The sequence below is a fragment of the Aquarana catesbeiana genome, linkage group LG07 (assembly GCF_042186555.1).
Source record: "Aquarana catesbeiana isolate 2022-GZ linkage group LG07, ASM4218655v1, whole genome shotgun sequence".
Classification (NCBI taxonomy): Eukaryota; Metazoa; Chordata; class Amphibia; order Anura; family Ranidae; genus Aquarana; species Aquarana catesbeiana.
In genome coordinates this window covers 7,289,746-7,307,622 of record NC_133330.1, presented here as the reverse complement: position 1 = coordinate 7,307,622, position 17,877 = coordinate 7,289,746, and the positions used below count along the sequence as shown (strand labels likewise).

The 17,877-nt window shown below is 48.9% G+C and overlaps 1 protein-coding gene across 1 annotated transcript in view; it reads right to left on the bottom strand.

Moving 5' to 3' along the window:
* Positions 1–238: 238 nt before the first annotated feature.
* WBP11 (WW domain binding protein 11) overlaps positions 239–17,877 on the bottom strand; it is a 28,259-nt gene continuing 10,620 nt past the window's right edge. Inside the window, 7 exon segments of the mRNA XM_073591553.1 lie at positions 239–929; positions 4,394–4,567; positions 6,949–7,251; positions 7,720–7,824; positions 7,908–8,111; positions 10,794–10,993; positions 17,082–17,215. Of these exon segments, the coding sequence (XP_073447654.1) occupies positions 496–929; positions 4,394–4,567; positions 6,949–7,251; positions 7,720–7,824; positions 7,908–8,111; positions 10,794–10,993; positions 17,082–17,215 (1,554 nt within the window). The 3' untranslated portion in view covers positions 239–495.

Genomic DNA, 17,877 nt, shown 5'->3' with positions numbered 1-17,877 from the left:
ACTTCTGAACCCTGCGTTACTTACTCCTGACCCCCGAACCCTGCCTTACTTACTCTTGACCTCCGAACCCTGCCTTACTTACTCCTGACCCCCGAAGCCTGAGTTACTTACTACTGGGCTCCGAACCGTGCCTTGGTAGATTTGCACCTCTCCAGGATTGCCTATCGCTGCACCAAAGGCAATTAAATGTCACATAAGGGGAAACAAGACAAAAAATAAAAAAGACCGCCGGTGAAAATACTGGAAGTCACATAACTTTATTACTCGCAGAACATTAAAAAAGAAAACATGAAATGGATTTATGGCATTCCCGGGCCGGACACAACATGGAGTCACAGTAGTCAACAGACAAAATATAAGAATCATCTTTACATCGGGACCCCGGCCTGCAGACAGACGCTCTCCGTGGGTCTCGCCTCCTCGGAACAGACGCCGCGTATCGTGTCACCGGGTAAACTTCCACATAAAAGTACATTTTACTACAACAGATCCGCGTTACAGAAGCCCCTCCATCTCTTTCATGAACGCATCGTACATATCGTCCTTGGTTTTTACCACCGCGTGTGACCCCATCTTGGGTCCGGGTTTGGCCACCGGCCGCATTACCACTTCCTCCTCGTGTCTCTTCACGGACTGAGCACCGGCTGTGGTGGGTTTGTTCACCCTGCGGACGCGGAGGGCGGTGGGTACGAAACGCGTAACTTCAGCTTTGGGGTTGGTGATCTGGGGTTTGGCGCTGATGGTTGCGGTGGCCTTCTTCTCAATGGTGGCCCCGCTTTCGTCTGATTTGGGTCTCTGTATCAAGCTGGGAGGTGCACTCAGCACACCCGGGTTTGCCAGCGGGGTTGGTGGGTAGATGCCGGGGGGAGCGGTGCCAGGAGGAGGAACCATTGGGGGGCGCATCATAGGCCGGGGAGGAGGGGGCATTCCTGTAGAAGTAACAGGACAAAAGATGTTAATAAAGTCATAACCTTATCATGTAGCAAGTCCTATCCTGTGTAGAAACAGATTACTTTTATTTCCCAGCAAACCTGCCCCCCCAATCACAGCTAGAAAGAACACATCCTCAGTATCCCTTTAGACATGCATGTTCCTGATTAGTCATGCAATTTGCAGATCAGTTGCTTGATTGTACTTGGAAGTGTACTGATGAGCAGATTGCAGAGCTAAACTGGTCAGCAAGGAGCATGCACATCTAAATGGATGCTGGGGATGTTTTCTTTTCTACAAGACTCTTGAATGGGGGGAGGTGTGATTACAAGCACAGACCAAACCAGTTGCTGACAAAGCCTGTGCTTGTAAACAAAATAGAAGAAATTAGATGGACCCCTACCGAACCATAATTACCACCCTTTCAATCAGAATGACCGCCCCCCCCCCGCCCCCCCCAACCATTTCTTGGCAGGCTGTCCCTTTATTTTCAAGCAACTGCTAAATTAAGCTATGGAATAAAATTGTTCCCAACCCCTACCCAATTCAACGAGAAGGCCCCCTATCCAACGAGAAGAGAAGGCCCCCTATCCAACGAGAAGGGAAGGCCCCCTATCCAACGAGAAGAGAAGGCCCCCTATCCAACGAGAAGAGAAGGCCCCCTATCCAATGAGAAGAGAAGGCCCCCTATCCAACGAGAAGAGAAGGCCCCCTATCCAACGAGAAGGGAAGGCCCCCTATCCAACGAGAAGAGAAGGCCCCCTATCCAACGAGAAGAGAAGGAACCCTTATCCAACCAGAAGGGACCCCTATCCAACAAGAAGGAACCCCTATCCAACCAGAAGGAACCCCTATCCAACCAGAAGGAACCCCTATCCAACCAGAAGGAACCCCTATCCAACCAGAAGGAACCCCTATCCAACCAGAGGGAACCCTACCCAACCAGAAGGAACCCTACCCAACCAGAAGGGATCACTATCCAACCAGAAGGAACCCCGAACCAACCAGAATGGCAACCAGAAGGGATCACTATCCAACCAGAAGGGATCACTATCCAACCAGAAGGAACCCCTATCCAACCAGAAGGGACCCCTATCCAACCAGAAGGGACCCCTATCCAACCAGAATGACCCCAGAACCAACCAGAATGACCCCAGAACCAAACAGAATGACCCCAGAACCAACCACTATCCAACCAGAATGGCACCCTACCCAGCCAGAATGGCGCCCTACCCAACCAGAATGGCGCCCTACCCAACCAGAATGGCGCCCTACCCAACCAGAATGGGGCCCTACCCAACCAGAATGGCGCCCTACTAAAGCTGCACGATTAAATGTTAAAGAATCAAAATTGCGATTGTACTCCCCTCCCGATCTTAAAACATCATTTTCCCGATTCTATGTAACAAGCGAGTTCTCTGCTCACTTCTGAAAGCTGACAAAAAAAAGAAATCCAGGCAGCCTGCCAAGTTTATCTCAACATTGGAGATAAACTATAAACATTGTAACATTTCGTTCTTGGATCAAATGAATACACTTTGGTCTTTAAATGAGGTCAGTTTATCCATTTAAAGACTAAAACTTTTTCTGACATTTGTTGCATACAAGTTAAAATCAGTATTTTTTGCTAGAAAATTACTTGGAACCCCCAAACACATATATATTTATATATATATATATATATAATTAGCAGAGACCCTAGAGAATAAAATGGCGGTTGTTGCAATATTTTATGTCACACTGTATTTGCGCAGCGGTCTTTCAAATGCAATTTTTTGGAAATAATTACACTTTAATGAATAAAACTAAACAGTAAAGTTAGCCCTATTTTTTTGTATAATGTGAAAGCTGATGTTGCGCCACGAGAATCTTCATCTTTATTCTAAGCAAAAAGAAAAAAAAAAAATTGTGATTCCCATTTTAGCCAGAATCGTGCAGCTCTAACCCCTACCCAACCAAAAGGACCCCTTATCCAAACAGAATGACCCTTATCCAAACAGAATGACCCTTATCCAACCAGAAGGGATCCCTATCCAACCAGAAGGGATCACTATCCAACCAGAAGGGATCACTATCCAACCAGAAGGGATCCCTATCCAACCAGAAGGGATCCCTGTCCAACCAGAAGGGATCACTGTCCAACCAGAAGGGATCACTGTCCAACCAGAAGGGATCACTGTCCAACCAGAATGACCCCTATCCAACCGGAAGGAACCCCTATCCAACCGGAAGGAACCCCTATCCAACCGGAAGGAACCCCTATCCAACCGGAAGGAACCCCTCTATCCAACCAGAAGGGATCACTGTCCAACCAGAAGGGATCACTGTCCAACCAGAAGGGATCACTGTCCAACCAGAAGGGATCACTGTCCAACCAGAAGGGATCACTGTCCAACCAGAATGACCCCTATCCAACCGGAAGGAACCCCTATCCAACCGGAAGGAACCCCTATCCAACCGGAAGGAACCCCTATCCAACCGGAAGGAACCCCTAGCCAACCGGAAGGAACCCCTCTATCCAACCGGAAGGAACCCCTCTATCCAACCAGAAGGGATCACTGTCCAACCAGAAGGGATCACTGTCCAACCAGAAGGGATCACTGTCCAACCAGAAGGGATCACTGTCCAACCAGAAGGGATCACTGTCCAACCAGAAGGGATCACTGTCCAACCAGAAGGGATCACTGTCCAACCAGAATGACCCCTATCCCCTATCCAACCGGAAGGAACCCCTATCCAACCGGAAGGAACCCCTATCCAACCGGAAGGAACCCCTATCCAACCGGAAGGAACCACTATCCAACGAGAATGATCCCTATCACACCAGAAGGACCCCTATCCAACCAGAAGGGCCCCTAGCCAACCATAACATTACAAGGTTAATTTAGTTCCTAGTCGATTCACATTGATTTCAACCAAGCCCTAATGAAGGGGGCATTTTGGACCCCTAAAACATGTTGGCTGCTCTTTGGATTGTCCCAACTTTCATTGGAATAAAGTGGTCTCTGGAACTCTTAGCAGTGGTGTGGCACGTCAATTTCCATTTCAGTCTTTGCCCTGCATCTCCCAGTCTGAGCTCTGCTGTACAGGGATTGCAAGAGGCTGACACCAGATAAATCCAGGTAATTACACGGCTTGTATTAATACTAATTACATTTATTAATGGCTTTAATGATTACAGAACTGCATTCATTTGTGTCTTTTATGTCTGCCTGCGGTTCAGCTGTAAATTATTTCAATGCAGTTTTTCACTTTCTTTGCAACAGTCTGCAGCATCCATACAGCTGTAACATGACGGATAAATTCTGGTTGCCAGTAGTTACTGCAAATATATTGCTAGACGCAGCATTACATCCTTATAGAGCCACCGAGGGGAGATAGTGAGCAACCCGACTACATCATATCAAACGTATCTGACCACATTCTATAAAAAAAATAAAGAAACCAGTAGAGGAGGAGTTACCTGGAGGTGCCGGTGGGGGCAGGCGGGGTGGGGGGCCGCGAGGAGGAGGACCTGGTGGTAAGCCTGGAGGTGGCCCTGGGGGAGGGCCAGGAGGTCGGCCCGGTGGAGGTCCTGGCGGTAATAGACGTGGTGGTGGGCCACGAAGACCCGGTGGTCTCAAGAACGGGGGTGCTCCTAAAAAACACAAATACGACGTTTAGTGGAAGGATTAAACAAAGAGCAACAGCCGTGAGAGACTATTATTCCATATAAAGAGGTCAGGAAATATGCAAAACATTTATGGCTCATGCACCTTATTTCTTTTTTTTTTTTTTGGCTTAATATATTTTTATTGAGATTTTCATCATAGAAATTTATAGAAATATACAAGAGAAAAAAAAAAACAAACAATTAGCAGCATGTAAATGTACAGTAGAGCCCACAGGGCTAACATTGATTACCATGGAAAATATTAGGATTCATTTACAAATGTGCATTAGGGATTAGGCATTATTAACCATAGTAATTATAAAAAACAAAAAAGAAAAAAAAAAAAGGAGAAAAAAAAAAAAGGAGAAAAAAAAAAAAAACAAAAGAAAAAGAGGGAAATAAATGCACTTAATTTCCTGGCCACCTGTCCCTTCACTCTTTATTTTCCAGCAAATGCTGACAGACCCGGCTATGGAATAAACCCTACCCAAACAAAATGACCCCCTACCCAATTGAAATGATGCCCTTTCCAACCATGATGACCCCCCACCCAACCAGAATGACCTCCTATCCATCCGACCAATTCATTTTTTTTTTACAGGCTGTCCCTTTTCACTCTATTTTTGAGCAACTGCTGAGTTAAACTATGAATTAAATTCTTTAAAACTCCTACCCAACCAAAATGACCCCTACCCAAGAAAAACGGCCCCAATTCAACCTAGAATGCCCCCTACCTAACCAATGAATTTTTGACAGGCTGCCAGATCACTCTATTTTTAAGCAACTGCTAAAGATAAGTTATTCACAACCCCTATATAACCAGATGGACCCTTAACCAACCAGAAGGACCCCTACCCATCAAATTAATTTCTTGGTGGGCTGTCCCTTCACTGCTTTATTAGCAACTGATGAGCTAAGCTATGGAATAAATCTTCCCCAACCAAAATGACCCTTATCTAACTAGAATGACCCCCTACCCAACCAGAATGACCATCATCCAACCAGAATGACCTCCTACCCAACCAAAAGGACTCCTACCCAACCAAAAGGACTCCTACCCAACCAAAAGGACTCCTACCCAACCAAAAGGACTCCTACCCAACCAAAAGGACTCCTACCCAACCAAAAGGACTCCTACCCAACCAAAAGGACTCCTACCCAACCAAAAGGACTCCTACCCAACCAAAAGGACTCCTACCCAACCAAAAGGACTCCTACCCAACCAAAAGGACTCCTACCCAACCAAAAGGACTGCTACCCAACCAAAAGGACTGCTACCCAACCAAAAGGACTCCTACCCAACCAAAAGGACTCCTACCCAACCAAAAGGACTCCTACCCAACCAAAAGGACTCCTACCAAAACCAAAAGGACTCCTACCCAACCAAAACCAAAAGGACTCCTACCCAACCAAAACCAAAAGGACTCCTACCCAACCAAAACCAAAAGGACTCCTACCCAACCAAAACCAAAGGACTCCTACCCAACCAAAACCAAAAGGACTCCTACCCAACCAAAACCAAAAGGACTCCTACCCAACCAAAACCAAAAGGACTCCTACCCAACCAAAAGGACTCCTACCCAACCAAAAGGACTCCTACCCAACCAAAAGGACTCCTACCCAACCAAAAGGACCCCCACCCAATCAGAATGACCCCCACCCCAACCAGAATGACCCCCACCCCAACCAGAATGACCCCCACCCCAACCAGAATGACCCCCACCCCAACCAGAATGACCCCCACCCCAACCAGAATGACCCCTACCCAAGCAGAAGGAAACCCTACCCAACCAGAATGACCCCACTACCCAACCAGAAGGACCTCTACCCACCTAATTTCTTTGCTGGCTGTCCTTTTACTGCTTTATTTTCGAGCAACTGATCAGCTAAGCTATGGCATAAATCTTTCCAAACCAAAATGACCCCCTACCCAACCAAAAGGACCCCCTACCAATCCAGAATGACAGCCACCCAACCAGAATCCACATACTCTACTTTAGATCATGAAAGAGGAAGGCAGAGTGAGCAGTAGACACAAGAAGTTTTCTATTATGTGGAGCACAATGACGGGCATGAGGACGCGCACAAGCGCTGGCATTGTTGGAGAGGATAGATGGGCCGGCAAATCAGTGTCACCACTAACCAAGTAGAGGAAGTCACTATTTGGATAAACAGGTATAATCATGAAACTTCAGTAAATCAAAAGCCACACAATGGCTTACCGCTTTAAAACCAGGACACTTGCCTCGCACCTTCCCTACCCTCCTCCTTCACAGTAGGACATTCCACTGACTGCAGTACAGGTACTCTTTAAAAGAAGAGAGACCTATGACCTGTTCCTACAATTACCGGACACAACGTATTACCTGGAGGCGGTCCAGGCGGCATTCCTGTAGGCGGTCCAGGAGGCCGTAGTGGTGGAACAGGTGGTGGGCCAAGAGGAGGAGGTCCTGACATTATGGATGGCGGCATCTGCATGGGTGGAGGTGGGACGGTGACGGGCGGCGGTGCTGATGACCCCTGTGCAGAGGAGGAGCTGGATTCTGTGCCCTCCCCTTTTGACTCCTCAGTACGCGACTCGTTCTCCGGCTCAGACTCGTCCTCGGATGACGAGGGAGATGAATAGTCTTCAGCTTCGTGTTCATCGTCCTCCTCAGTCATCTCCTGACCTGCAAGAGAGAGAGACCCCAGTCACATGACCTGCAGACCCCCATCATGAGAATGTTCAGGTATTGCATAATGCAGTCTAGGAGAAACTCTGCTAATTATAAAATAATATATGTGTGGCAGTAGGGATGCACCGATACATCGACAGCCAAAAATAGGGTTATCAGCGTTTTGCCAATAAAAAAAAAAAGTGCCGATAATGATCATCATTGCAAAAACGCCCCCCCCCCCCCCCCCAACCCCCCTGTGGACATTAGTGCAAAAACAACCCACCCTTGTTGACGTCAATGCAAAAACGCAATGCATAGCCAATCAGAGTGCATCAGAGAGTGGACAGTGACACCCCTTATGGTGCCGGAAGGAATCCTTCCACAGATATCGTCTAAATACAATTTTTGGTTTCCCCACCAATCAAAACTCTCCTGTTCTGCTCAAAACTGGAAATACTGCTAAAGATCAGGGTCACCTACCTGCCATCCGTAACATCATGGCCTGAAGGGGTGTGATGTCCTTCACCGGCTTCTTCATCTTCCTCTGGGTTTTCTCTGAAGTCTCAGCGAAGTGTACGTTGTGTCCTGAGGAGAGGGAGACAGAGCTGAGACCACAAACACCACCAAAGATCTGTATAGAAGAAGAAGACGACAGGTCCTCTTCTCACCTCCTTTCTTATCACCGCCAGCAGCTTTCTTCTTATCGTCCCGCTGTGCGTACTCCCCTTCATCGCTGTCCCGCCCATCCGACTGAAGGCTGTCGCTGTCCTCGTCGCTGCTCCCCTCCTCCTCCTCCTCCTTATCCTGCTCCATCTCGTTGGGGTAGCCCTCGTCCTCGCTGGAACTGGAGCCGTCGTGGCGACCTCGGTCACCTGCAAGGAACACGGACAATATGGAGAATAACAAGATTTAGATACGCTCGGGGCAAACATGGATCTATACTCAGACAAGGAGATCACAAGATGAGGGCATTTTACAACAAAGTGCAATTATGGTTTTTCCCCTTTTCCCTGACTGAACCCCCCACCCCTTCTTCCCTGATCCCACCCCTTCCCCTGACCCCACCCACCCCTTCCCCTGACCCCAAACAGCCCTTTCCCTGACCCGACCCCCAGCTCAGCCCTTCCCCAGACCCGACCCCCAGCTCAGCCCTTCCCCAGACCCGACCCCCAGCTCAGCCCTTCCCCAGACCCGACCCCCAGCTCAGCCCTTCCCCAGACCGACCCCCAGCTCAGCCCTTCCCCAGACCCGACCCCCAGCCCAGCCCTTCCCCTGACCCGACCCCCAGCTCAGCCCTTCCCCAGACCCGACCCCCAGCCCAGCCCTTCCCCTGACCCGACCCCCAGCTCAGCCCTTCCCCATACCCGATCCCCAGCCCAGCCCTTTCCCTGACCCGACCCCCAGCCCAGCCCTTTCCCTGACCCGACCCCCAGCTCAGCCCTTCCCCTGACCCGACCCCCAGCTCAGCCCTTCCCCATACCCGATCCCCAGCCCAGCCCTTTCCTGACCCGACCCCCAGCCCAGCCCTTTCCCTGACCCGACCCCCAGCTCAGCCCTTCCCCTGACCCGACCCCCAGCTCAGCCCTTCCCCTGACCCGACCCCCAGCTCAGCCCTTCCCCTGACCCGACCCCCAGTCCAGCCCTTCCCCAGACCCGACCCCCAGCCCAGCCCTTCCCCAGACCCGACCCCCAGCCCAGCCCTTCCCCAGACCCGACCCCCAGCCCAGCCCTTCCCCTGACCCGACCCCCAGCTCAGCCCTTCCCCATACCCGATCCCCAGCCCTTCCCCAGACCCCCAGCCCAGCCCTTCCCCTGACCCGACCCCCAGCCCTTCCCTGGACCCGACCCCCATCCCAGCCCATCCCCTGACCCGACCCCCAGCCCATCCCCTGACCCGACCCCCAGCTCAGCCCTTCCCCAGACCCGACCCCCAGCTCAGCCCTTCCCCAGACCCGACCCCCAGCTCAGCCCTTCCCCAGACCCGACCCCCAGCTCAGCCCTTCCCCAGACCCGACCCCCAGCTCAGCCCTTCCCAAGACCCGACCCCCAGCCCAGCCCTTCCCCTGACCCGACCCCCAGCTCAGCCCTTCCCCAGACCCGACCCCCAGCCCAGCCCTTCCCCTGACCCGACCCCCAGCTCAGCCCTTCCCCATACCCGATCCCCAGCCCAGCCCTTTCCCTGACCCGACCCCCAGCCCAGCCCTTTCCCTGACCCGACCCCCAGCTCAGCCCTTCCCCTGACCCGACCCCCAGCTCAGCCCTTCCCCTGACCCGACCCCCAGCTCAGCCCTTCCCCTGACCCGACCCCCAGCTCAGCCCTTCCCCTGACCCGACCCCCAGCCCAGCCCTTCCCCAGACCCGACCCCCAGCCCAGCCCTTCCCCAGACCCGACCCCCAGCCCAGCCCTTTCCCTGACCCGACCCCCAGCCCAGCCCTTCCCCTGACCCGACCCCCAGCTCAGCCCTTCCCCATACCCGATCCCCAGCCCTTCCCCAGACCCGACCCCCAGCCCAGCCCTTCCCCGACCCCCAGCCCTTCCCTGGACCTGACCCCCATCCCAGCCCATCCCCTGACCCGACCCCCAGCCCATCCCCTGACCCGACCCCCAGCCCTTCCCCAGACCCGACCCCCAGCCCTTCCCCAGACCCGACCCCCAGCCCTTCCCCAGACCCGACCCCCAGCCCTTCCCCAGACCCGACCCCCAGCCCTTCCCCAGACCCAACCCCCAGCCCTTCCCCAGACCCGACCCTTCCCCTGACCCGACCCCCAGCCCTTTCCCAGACCCGACCCTTATCCCGGCCCTTCCCCAGACCTGTCCCTTCCCCTGACACGACCCCCATCCCGTCCCTTACCAGGACCCGACCCCCATCCCTTACCAGGACCCGACCCCCATCCCTTCCCCGGACCCGACCCCCATCCCTTCCCCGGACCCGACCCCCAGCCCAGACCTTAACATGACACGACCCCCATCCCTTTCCCTGACACGACCCCCATCCCGGCCCTTCCCCTGACCCCCACCTGCTGTGATCGGTTACAGCGGGACCGGTGCACTAATTAGTCATTGGCTGGGTTGGTGACAGATCGTTCTGGGAGAACATTATAGGACATCCACCCAAGACGACGAAGGTCTCGCCCGGGCCGTCATTTGACTATAGACTGTACGGGGCAAGCGGTTAGATCATCTCTTATGAACAGAAGAAGCTTTTGTATGAAGAGTGGAAGATCCATAGATATGATCCCTCATAGACCTCCAATGTTGTGGAAGATCCATAGATATGATCCCCCATAGACCTCCAATGTTGTGGAAGATCCATAGATATGATCCCCCATAGACCTCCAATGTTGTGGAAGATCCATAGATATGATCCCCCATAGACCTCCAATGTTGTGAAAGATCCATAGATATGATCCCCCATAGACCTCCAATGTTGTGGAAGATCCATAGATATGATCCCCCATAGACCTCCAATGTTGTGGAAGATCTGTAGATATGATCCCCCATAGACCTCCAATGTTGTGGAAGATCCATACCCCCCCCCCCCACCCCCCCTCACCTCTATCAGGGCTGTATCTCACGTCGTCGTCCTTCTTCCTCATAATGTTGTCCATAGCAAAGCCCACTTTCCTCCCGTACATCTGCAGAACCTGGGGTGGGGGAGGACCTAGGGGTGGCCCAGGAGGTTTCTTGCCAGGCGGTAAGCGAGGAACGCCGTGCCCTGGTGGATAGGTCACAGATACGCCACGCCCCTGAGGTCTGGAGAAAAAAAATATAAAGGTTTGTCTTAAATATTTCACACATATAAAAAAGGTACGGTATAAAAATCAGGGTGAAGGAAAGGGTGACCTATCACTTCAAAAGTCAAGATACTTCTGAGAACACCCGACCTCCTAAACTGACACTAAACCCAAACTTTTTTTCTTTGTGTCAGTTGGCTCTAAAATGAATTGTTTGTTGTAATGTTTATTCCATTATTATATCTTTAGATAGTAAGTACTTGGTTTATCCCATCATCTCCCTCTCCAGCTGCAAGTCTTTTTGGGGATGTCTCTCCAGCTTTGCACATCTAGAGAGGGACATTTTTTCTTCTTTGTAAAATATCTCAAGCTCTGTCAGATTGGATGGAGAGCGTCTGTGAACAGCAATTTTCAAGTCTTGCCACAGATTCTCAATGTGATTTAGGTCTGGACTGTGACTGGGCCATTCTAACACATGAATATGCTTTGATCTAAACCATTCCATTGTAGCTCTGGCTGGATGTTTCGGGTCGTTGTCCTGCTGGAAGGTGAACCTCCGCCCCAGGCTCAAGTCTTTTGTAGACTCTAACAGGTTTTCTTCTGGGATTGTCCTGTATTTGTCTCCATCCATCTTCCCATCAACTCTGACCAGCTTCCCTGTCCCTGCTGAAGAAAAGCATCCCCACCACATGATGCTGCCACCACCATGTTTCACGGTGGGGATGGTGTGTTCAGGGTGATGTGCAGTGTTAGTTTTCCCCCCACACATAGTGTTTTGCTTTTAGGACAAAAAGTTCCATTTTGGTCTCATCTGACCAGAGCACCTTCTTCCACATGTTTGCTGTGTCCTCCACATGGCTTCTCACAAACTACAAACAGGACTTCTTATGACTTTCTTTCACCAATGTCTTTCTTCTTGTCACTCTTCCATAAAGGGCAGATTTGTGGAGAACACGACTAATAGTTGTCCTGTGGACAGATTCTCCCACCTGAGCTGTGGATCTCTGCAGCTCCTCCAGAGTTACCATGGACCTCCTGGCTCTTCTCTGATGAATGCTCTCCTTGCCCGGCCGGTCAGTTTAGGTGGACGGCCATGTCTTGGTAGGTTTGCAGTTGTGCCATACTCTTTCCATTTTCGGATGATGGATTGAACAGAGCTCCGTGAGATGTTCAAAGCTTGGGAGATTTTTTTATAACCTAACCCTGCTTTATACTTCTCCACAACTTTATCCCTGACCTGTCTGGTGTGTTCCTTGGCCTTCATGATACTGTTTATTCACTAAGGTTCTCTAACAAACCTCTGAGGGCTTCACAGAACAGCTGTATTTATACTGAGATTAAATAACACACAGGTGGACTCTATTTACTAATTAGGTGACTTCTGAAGACAATTGGTTCCACTAAATTTTAGTTAGGGGTATCAGAGTAAAGGGGGCTGAATACAAATGCCGCCCCCCCCCCACACACACACTTTTCACATATTTATTTGTATCATTTTCTTTCCACTTCACAATTATGTGACACTTTGTGTTGGTCTATCACATAAAATCCCAATAAAATACATTTATGTTTTTGGTTGTAACATGAAAAAATGTGGAAGATCACAAGGGGTATGAATACTTTTTCAAGGCACTGTATCGTGGTGCATGTTCTAGATTTCCCCTTGGAATGAAGCTGAGCTCTGCCTAAGCGTTATATAAAAGAACACAACCCTGGCATTCCTTTAGACGTGCATGTTACTTCCTGCTGGCCACTGGGTGTTGCATACATGAGCTATGCAATCTGTTCCAGAAGCGGATCTGATAATCGTACAAGTCAAGTAACTGATCAGCAAATCATACAGAAAAAAAGTCTACACCAGCAAGTAGCCAGCAGGGAGGAGCATGCATGTCTAAAGGGATGCCAGGGATGTTCTTTCATTTAATGCTCGGGCTTAGAGCTTCATTACAAGCTAGGAGCAAGGAGGGGGGAAAAAAAAGGCAAAAAAGCTTGATGAGCATAGATAGTGAAATGATATGATTTATGGCGTTATTGTTGGGGTCCTATTTAATGGTCATTCAAAAAGCAAAAACTGTAATGGGTTTAAGGAGAACTCAGATGGGGGGGGGGGGGGTGATAAAACAGCTTGGGATTTCAGTGTAGCAGGTACAAAGTTTTTAGCTCATTACAGAAAATTAGGAGCGCAATGGATTTCAGGCAGATCACCGAATATTTTCAAATTTCCTCAAAATTCTACAAACAATCCCCCATAATGACAACGTGAAAGAAGTTTGAATTCTTTGCAAAAAATTATTAAAAATAAAAAAGGAAATAAATCCCATGTACATTATCACAGGCTCCTCCCATGTACACAAGTATCACAGGCTCCTCCCATGTACACAAGTATCACAGGCTCCTCCCATGTACACAAGTATCACAGGCTCCTCCCATGTACACAAGTATCACAGGCTCCTCCCATGTACACAAGTATCACAGGCTCCTCCCATGTACATAAGTATCACAGACTCCTCCCATGTACATAAGTATCACAGGCTCCTCCCATGTACATAAGTATCACAGGCTCCTCCCATGTACATAAGTATCACAGGCTCCTCCCATGTACATAAGTATCACAGACTCCTCCCATGTACATAAGTATCACAGGCTCCTCCCATGTACATAAGTATCACAGGCTCCTCCCATGTACATAAGTATCACAGACTCCTCCCATGTACATAAGTATCACAGGCTCCTCCCATGTACACAAGTATCACAGACTCCTCCCATGTACATAAGTATCACAGGCTCCTCCCATGTACATAAGTATCACAGGCTCCTCCCATGTACATAAGTATCACAGGCTCCTCCCATGTACATAAGTATCACAGGCTCCTCCCATGTACATAAGTATCACAGGCTCCTCCCATGTACATAAGTATCACAGACTCCTCCCATGTACATAAGTATCACAGACTCCTCCCATGTACATAAGTATCACAGGCTCCTCCCATGTACATAAGTATCACAGGCTCCTCCCATGTACATAAGTATCACAGGCTCCTCCCATGTACATAAGTATCACAGACTCCTCCCATGTACATAAGTATCACAGGCTCCTCCCATGTACATAAGTATCACAGACTCCTCCCATGTACATAAGTATCACAGGCTCCTCCCATGTACATAAGTATCACAGGCTCCTCCCATGTACATAAGTATCACAGGCTCCTCCCATGTACATAAGTATCACAGGCTCCTCCCATGTACATAAGTATCACAGGCTCCTCCCATGTACATAAGTATCACAGGCTCCTCCCATGTACACAAGTATCACAGACTCCTCCCATGTACATAAGTATCACAGGCTCCTCCCATGTACATAAGTATCACAGGCTCCTCCCATGTACACAAGTATCACAGGCTCCTCCCATGTACATAAGTATCACAGCCTTTGCTCAATACTTTGGTGAAGCTCCTTTGGCACCAATTACAGCCTCAAGTCTTTTTGAGTATGATGCTACAAGCTTGGCACACCTATTTTCTTCTTTGTAGGACCTCTCAAGCTCCATCAGGTTGGATGGGGAGTGTCGGTGTACAGCCATTTTCAGATCTCTCCAGAGATGTTCAATCGGGTTCAAGTCTGGGTTCTGGCTGGACCCCTCAAGGACATTCACAGAGTTGTCCCGGAGCCACTCTTTTGTTATCTCGGCTGTGTGATTAGGGTCGTTGTCCTGTTGGAAGATGAACCTTCGCCCCAGTCTGAGGTCCAGAGTGCTCTGGAGCAGGTTTTCATCAAAGATGTCTCTGTACATTGCTGCATTCATCTTTCCCTCGATCCTGACTAGTCTCCCAGTTCTTGCCGCTGAAAAACATCCCCACAGCATGATGCTGCCACCACCATGCTTCACAGTAAGGATGGTATTGGCCAGGTGATGAGCTGTGCCTGGTTTCCTCCAGACATGACTCTTGCCATTCCGGCCAAAGAGTTCAATCTTTGTGTCATCAGACCAGAGGATTTTGTTTCTCATGGTCTGAGAGTCCTTCAGGTGACTTTTGGCAAACTCCAGGTGGGCTGTCATGTGCCTTTTACTGAGAAGTGGCTTCCCTCTGGCCACTCTACCATACAGGCCTGAGTGGTGAAGAGATGGTTGTTCTTCTGGAAGGTTCTCCTCTCTACACAGAGAAATGCTGGAGCTCTGTCAAGGTGACCATCGGGTTCTTGGTCACCTCCCTGATTAAGGCCCTTCTCCCCCGATCGCTCAGTTTGGCTGGGCGGCCCTCTCTAGGAAGGGTTCTGGTGGTTCCAAACTTCTTCCATTTATGGATGATGGAGGTCACTGTGCTCATTGGGACCTTCAATGCTGCAGAAATGATTCTGTACCCTTCCCCCGATCTGTGCCTCCATACAATCCTGTCTCGGAGGTCTACAGACAATTCCTTGGACTTCATGGCTTGGTTTGTGCTCTGACATGCACTGTTACCTGTGGGACCTTTATATAGACAGGTGTGTGCCTTTCCAAATCATGTCCAATCACCTGAATTTACCACAGGTGGGCTCCAATCAAGTTGTAGAAACATTTCAAGGATGATCGGTGGAAACGGGAGGCACCTGAGCTCAATTCTGAGTGTCATGGCAAAGGCTATGATGCTTATATACAGGGGAGGAGCCTGCGATACTTATGTACATGGGAGGAGCCTGTGATACTTATGTACATGGGAAGAGCCTGTGATACTTATGTACATGGGAGGAGCCTGTGATACTTATGTACATGGGAGGAGCCTGTGATATGCTTATGTACATGGGAGGAGCCTGTGATATGCTTATGTACATGGGAGGAGCCTGTGATACTTATGTACATGGGAGGAGCCTGTGATATACTTATGTACATGGGAGAAGTTTGTGATACTTATGTACATGGGAGGAGCCTGTGATACTTATGTACATGGGAGGAGCCTGTGATACTTATGTACATGGGAGGAGTCTGTGATACTTATGTACATGGGAGGAGCCTGTGATACTTATGTACATGGGAGGAGCCTGTGATACTTATGTACATGGGAGGAGCCTGTGATATTTATGTACATGGGAGGAGTCTGTGATATACTTATGTACATGGGAGGAGCCTGTGATATTTATATACATGGGAGGAGTTTGTGATATTTATGTACATGGGAGGAGCCTGTGATATTTATATACATGGGAGGAGTTTGTGATATTTATGTACATGGGAGGAGTCTGTGATATTTATATACATGGGAGGAGTTTGTGATATTTATGTACATGGGAGGAGCCTGTGATATTTATATACATGGGAGGAGCCTGTGATATTTATATACATGGGAGGAGTTTGTGATGTTTATATACATGGGAGGAGTTTGTGATATTTATGTACATGGGATTGTTTCCTTTTTTACTTTCAATAAATTTGCAAAGATTTCAAACAAACTTCTTTCATGTTGTCATTATTGGGGATTGTTTGTAGAATTTTGAGGACAATAATGCATTTAAAGAGGAATTGCAGTCTGCTCACATAATTTGTAATAAAAACATCTTTGCCATTCCGAAGCTTCCCTCCCAACCACTTTGCATATTATTTTATATATACTGCGATTCTGTACTTGCCAAATATGCTGCAGAAATCTCCCTCCACTGAGTCTGGCTGTAACCATTTTAACTGTGGGCAGCTGAATCTCCTGCCTGTTCACTTCCTGGATTTACACAGACACACAGAGGCAAACCTCCAGCTCTCATTGGCCCTCTTATGACTCATCCCCCCTCCCTTCCTGGCAAACTCTCATGAAAGAGAGAGAGAGAGCTGTGCATGATGTCATAATCCTAGAATAATGACCAGACAGGAAACAGGAAGTGGGCTGTATAAGGGATTTACTGGCAGAAAAAAAAAGTTTTACTATCCAAAGATAAAACAAGAAGGGCAGAAGACTTAATAGATGGAAAGTTGAAAAAAAAAAAAATGAGTGAAGTTGCGCTTTAAGTGAAGCGCTGTGAAAACTTTCCTGGATGCATTGTATGAAGGGATAAAACATGGGGGGGGGGGGGGGGGAATGGTGCTTGTACTGTAGAGATGGGCAGCCTGTGACCCAATAGGACATTAAACGTCTCATCTTACCCATAAGCGGAGGTCTTCTTCAGAATGGAGGGCGGCTGAGTCCCGGGAAGAGGAATGTCTTGGATGAGAATGTTGGAAGGAGCGTGAGGAAGGTCCGGCAGAGGAATGCTCTCCACCTCCACATGCTGAGCGTTCTGCACCAAACACACAACACAAATCACATTACCGGCCAGGCAGGGCAGGGGCCGCAATCCAACATGGCGGACTCGGTGATGGAGAACCTTGGTGCCCCAGATGTTTCCCCATGATGCTCATGCGCTCTGCATTGTAGTTGAGCATCATGGGAAATGTAGTTCCAAAACATATGGGGTGCCGAGGTTCTCCATCACTGATCTAGGTGCTCAGGGTGGGGACTGTGATTATGGGGTGATGGTCACTATTAGTGAGGAGAGGAGGCACGTGACTGGACCATGGGTGACATCTACACTATGACAGTCCCATTATAAAAGTCATTGATCACCCTCATCACTAGTAAAAAAAAAATTATATATATATATTAGATTGTAAGCTCTAGTGATCAGGGTTGTAAAGTACTGCGCAAAATCTCATAATTTGTAGACACTGGAACGTTCACACAAACCAATCAATATACACTTATGTGAATTTTTTCACCAAAGACATGTAGCACAATACGTTTTGGCCAAAAGAAAGAAATTTGATTCTTTTTTTTATTATTGGATTTGTTTTGTAGAAGTAAAAAAAAATGTTTTTTTTTTTTTTTTGTTTTTTTTTCAACATTTTTGATTTTTTTTGTTTATATAATAAAAAATAGAAACCCCGGTGGTGATTTAGGCCC